This window comes from Octodon degus, unplaced genomic scaffold, assembly GCF_000260255.1.
Source record: "Octodon degus isolate 3935 unplaced genomic scaffold, OctDeg1.0 scaffold00328, whole genome shotgun sequence".
Taxonomy (NCBI): domain Eukaryota; kingdom Metazoa; phylum Chordata; class Mammalia; order Rodentia; family Octodontidae; genus Octodon; species Octodon degus.
The window spans coordinates 926,433-929,987 of NW_004524904.1; the positions used below are offsets into that span (position 1 = coordinate 926,433).

Consider the following 3,555-nt stretch of genomic DNA (forward strand, 5'->3'; position numbering starts at 1 on the left):
TATTCTTTCAAAAATTGAATTAATAAAAAATTGAATTAATGCTAAGAATAGTGCTGATTATGTTGTAGACAGAGTAAAATCATCAGGCTAAAAAAGCTGAAAAGATTATCATTGGAGTGTGTCCCCAAAGGGTACATGTGTTGGAAGTTTGGTTATCAGAATAGTGCTGTCAAAGGGGACATGCAAAGTAATGGTGAAGTGGAAGTGCTGCCCTTGGAAGGGATTACTCTCCTGGGACCTTGGCTAGTCCTCATAAGAGGATTGTTATACAAGAACAAGCCTCACCATGCCCAGCCTCTCTGGCTTCTTATGTTGCCCTGTGGCCTCTCCCTCTCACAAATACTCCTGTCATTTTGCAACCTGCCAATATGTGACAGCCAGGGGACCCTCATGAAACCAAGAAGATGGTACAATACTCTTAAACTCTAAAACTGGGAGCTAAATAAACATCTTTTCTTTCTGAAAAAAACAAAAGCAAAAAAGTAGAGTGTCTACTAACTTGTCTGGAGCTGGCAATTCTTCCTGGGTTGGAGACGTTAGTATTTACTTAAACCTGTGCTCTTCACCAAAAATAAGCCTCTTCCACCTGATTCTTCCTAATCAGAGACCCTTTTCTGTGTTCAAATCCAAACTTCTTTAGTAGGCAAGGACAAATGTGTGTCCTGATAACCAATTCCAGATCAATCCCAAGTATTCTCATTTCTCCTTCACCACTACACAGGTGTGTGGTCTTGGCTAAGTAGTTTAACCTGGTAGATTATGTTTTCTCCTCCTCAAATTATGAATAATATTGATGTGGCTATTATATAAGTGTGGATAGGTAACAGTGTAGTGACTTAGAGATGCTGCCACATAGGAAACACACGGGACAGTATTTGGTGCATTGTGACATTCTTTTTTATACAGTTCCTCCATCTGGATGCCTCTTTCAGAAAAGGTCCACATCGTACAGAGGCCTCTTACCCCTTGTCGTTCTCTCAGTCACAGAATGAGACTGCCAATGTCCTATGAATGCTTTCCCTCACAATTTATGTTATAGTGTCTCAATCAAGATTTTCCAATTGTGGAATAACAGGACCCCCACATGTAACTCTCTCCCCAGGTATCCCTTTACTGTGCTCTTGGACATCTCTCCTGATTAAGGCATCCTCCTGTTTGACTCTTTCTTCAACACCAGTCAACCCCTTTTTTTGTTATAATATATATCACCAAACTTACATCAATGTATATCCCCCCCTTACAGTATCATCCTGCCAAAGATGTGAGGAATTGCTAATAGTAAACAGTTGTCTTTGAGATGAATAGTTCAATGTTGCTTGTGTAATTCTCCTGATTAAAATTATTTTCATGGAACACTGAACATATTTCCTCATACATAGATAAACGTTGATGCACCCTGATGCTTGTGACTATTATTAAATTGTTCCTTTGTTATACTAGGAAAATTTGTTGATTTCTTATCCCAGAATCATATATGTAGCATTTACATGTACATAAGATAATTCTCAAGTGCCCTATACAAGTGGCACCATGCTAGGCACAAGTACCATGAGGGATTCTATCCTACCTGGTCAGAAATAGAAAATCATAAGAAAAGAAATAGAAAATCATGATTGCTTGAGCCTAAGAAAGAAGCTGAGAGAAACAACAGCTGGTACATGTCAAACGCCAGCTGATATGGGTCTTTACACAAACCTAGATCTGTTTAACGGTTCTATGGAGATTCTCTGCTTTCCACTCCCTTGTTTCACCACCCAAAGACTGACCAGGACCATTAGGAGATCTGCAAACAAAATTTTCTATAGAAAGTCTTATTTATGGCATTTTTCAGCTCCTTATTCCTGAGGCTGAAAATTATTGGGCTGAGGAAGGGGGTGAACACTGTATAGGTAGTGGACATCAGAGTGTCAGTGTATACTGAATGGGGTCCCTTTGGCTTGAGGTAGATCATGGAGGCAAAGCCATAGTGAACGACTACCACAGTGAGGTGCGATACACACGTGGAGAAGGTCTTGTGCCGACCCTCAGGAGAGGGGATCCTCAGGATGGTGGCCACAATGAAGACATAGGAGAGGATGATGAGGGATAAACAGCCTATCAGGGGTATGACACACACTAGGATCACACCCATGGTGATGAAGCCTGTCTCATCCCCGCAGGCCAACTTCAAGAGGGAAAACACATGACAGAGAATGTGATGAATCACGTTAGACTCACAGAAGGTGAGGTGGAAAACTATTAATGTCACTATAACCCCCATGACTGAGCCACCAGCCCAGGACCAGGCCATGAGGTGGGCACAGCCAGCAGGGCTCATGAGCACATTGTAACGCAGTGGGTGGCAAATGGCCACGTAGCGGTCATAGCCCATGACCATGAGCAAGAAGGAGTGGGCATAGCCGAATGCGAAGGAAAAGAACATCTGGGTAGCACAGGCCACGAAAGTGATGGAGTGATGAGAGGAGAGCAGGTCGCCCAGCATGCGGGGCGTGATGACAACGGTGAACAGGATCTCAGAGGTGGAGAGGGCACACAGGAAGAGGTACATGGGCGTGTGGAGTCGGCGCTGTGTCCACACAGTAGCCATGATGAGCAGGTTCCCCAGAAGTGTGAATAGGTACATGAGCAGGTAGAGCAGGAAAAGTGCCGGCAGCAACTGCTGTGGGAAGGCTGAGAAGCCGAAGAGGACAAAGTCCGACAAGGTGCTGTAATTTTGGCCAGGCATGTTGCTGTGTCTGGGGAGAGCAGGACTGGGAAGGAAGCACCATGGTGAAAACTTAAGCTCTGGCACAGGTCAAAAGGCAAAGTCAGAACTCTACTATTGAGCAACTGTTGAACTTTTTGTTCTCATTTCCCTCATCTGTAAAACAATGGCTCATATCATTCTATATTGTGTAGATAGAATGAAATAGGTACATTTAAAGTTTAAGACAGATTACCTAGTTATTATTTTTTTTTATCAGCACTGAAGATTATACATGAAAACGCCTACTTGTGAAACCTCTACAGACAGGCTGGGATGATTGGAGTTTGATACACTTGATTCTATCTTGGTTCTAGCAAAGATAGATTTGGGCTAGACTTTCAAAAGATTTTATTTTTCTCTCTAAAACTTTTTGTAGTTTAATTGCTTTACACTATTTTTATTCTGTATTATCAGGAGGAGTCACTTCTTCCCAAATGCTTACTGGTCTTAAAAATGAAGCTGATGAAAATGCCTGAATGTTATAGAAAAATGCTTGGATAAATTCACCAAGTGAATATTTATGCAGAAATATTAATAGAAAAGAACGACAACTTGTCCCTCTGCCCACTGAAAACTAGGGCTTGCAGCAGTGGCTGCTTAGTGTTCTGAATATGGACACAGACCTAGGTTGTCCTGTACCAAGGTGAAATGAAGTTGCTAAGTCATGGGATAGTGGCCAAATGGTGTAGGAGCCTGACTCTAAAGGTGTCTATTGGTGAAAACTCTGACAAGAGGAAAACCTTGATTACAAAAGAGTAGTAATCTTTGGATAGCTGATGGAGGAAGCATATACCTAACAGATGAGACTT

The 3,555-nt window shown here is 42.2% G+C and overlaps 1 protein-coding gene across 1 annotated transcript; it reads right to left on the minus strand.

Annotated features, from left to right (window-relative positions):
• Window positions 1–1,774: 1,774 nt before the first annotated feature.
• On the minus strand, window positions 1,775–2,725 carry LOC101559824 (olfactory receptor 63-like). The gene has a single exon (XM_004647808.1). It carries the CDS (start codon window positions 2,723–2,725, stop codon window positions 1,775–1,777), a length of 951 nt encoding a protein of 316 aa, XP_004647865.1.
• Window positions 2,726–3,555: the final 830 nt, after the last annotated feature.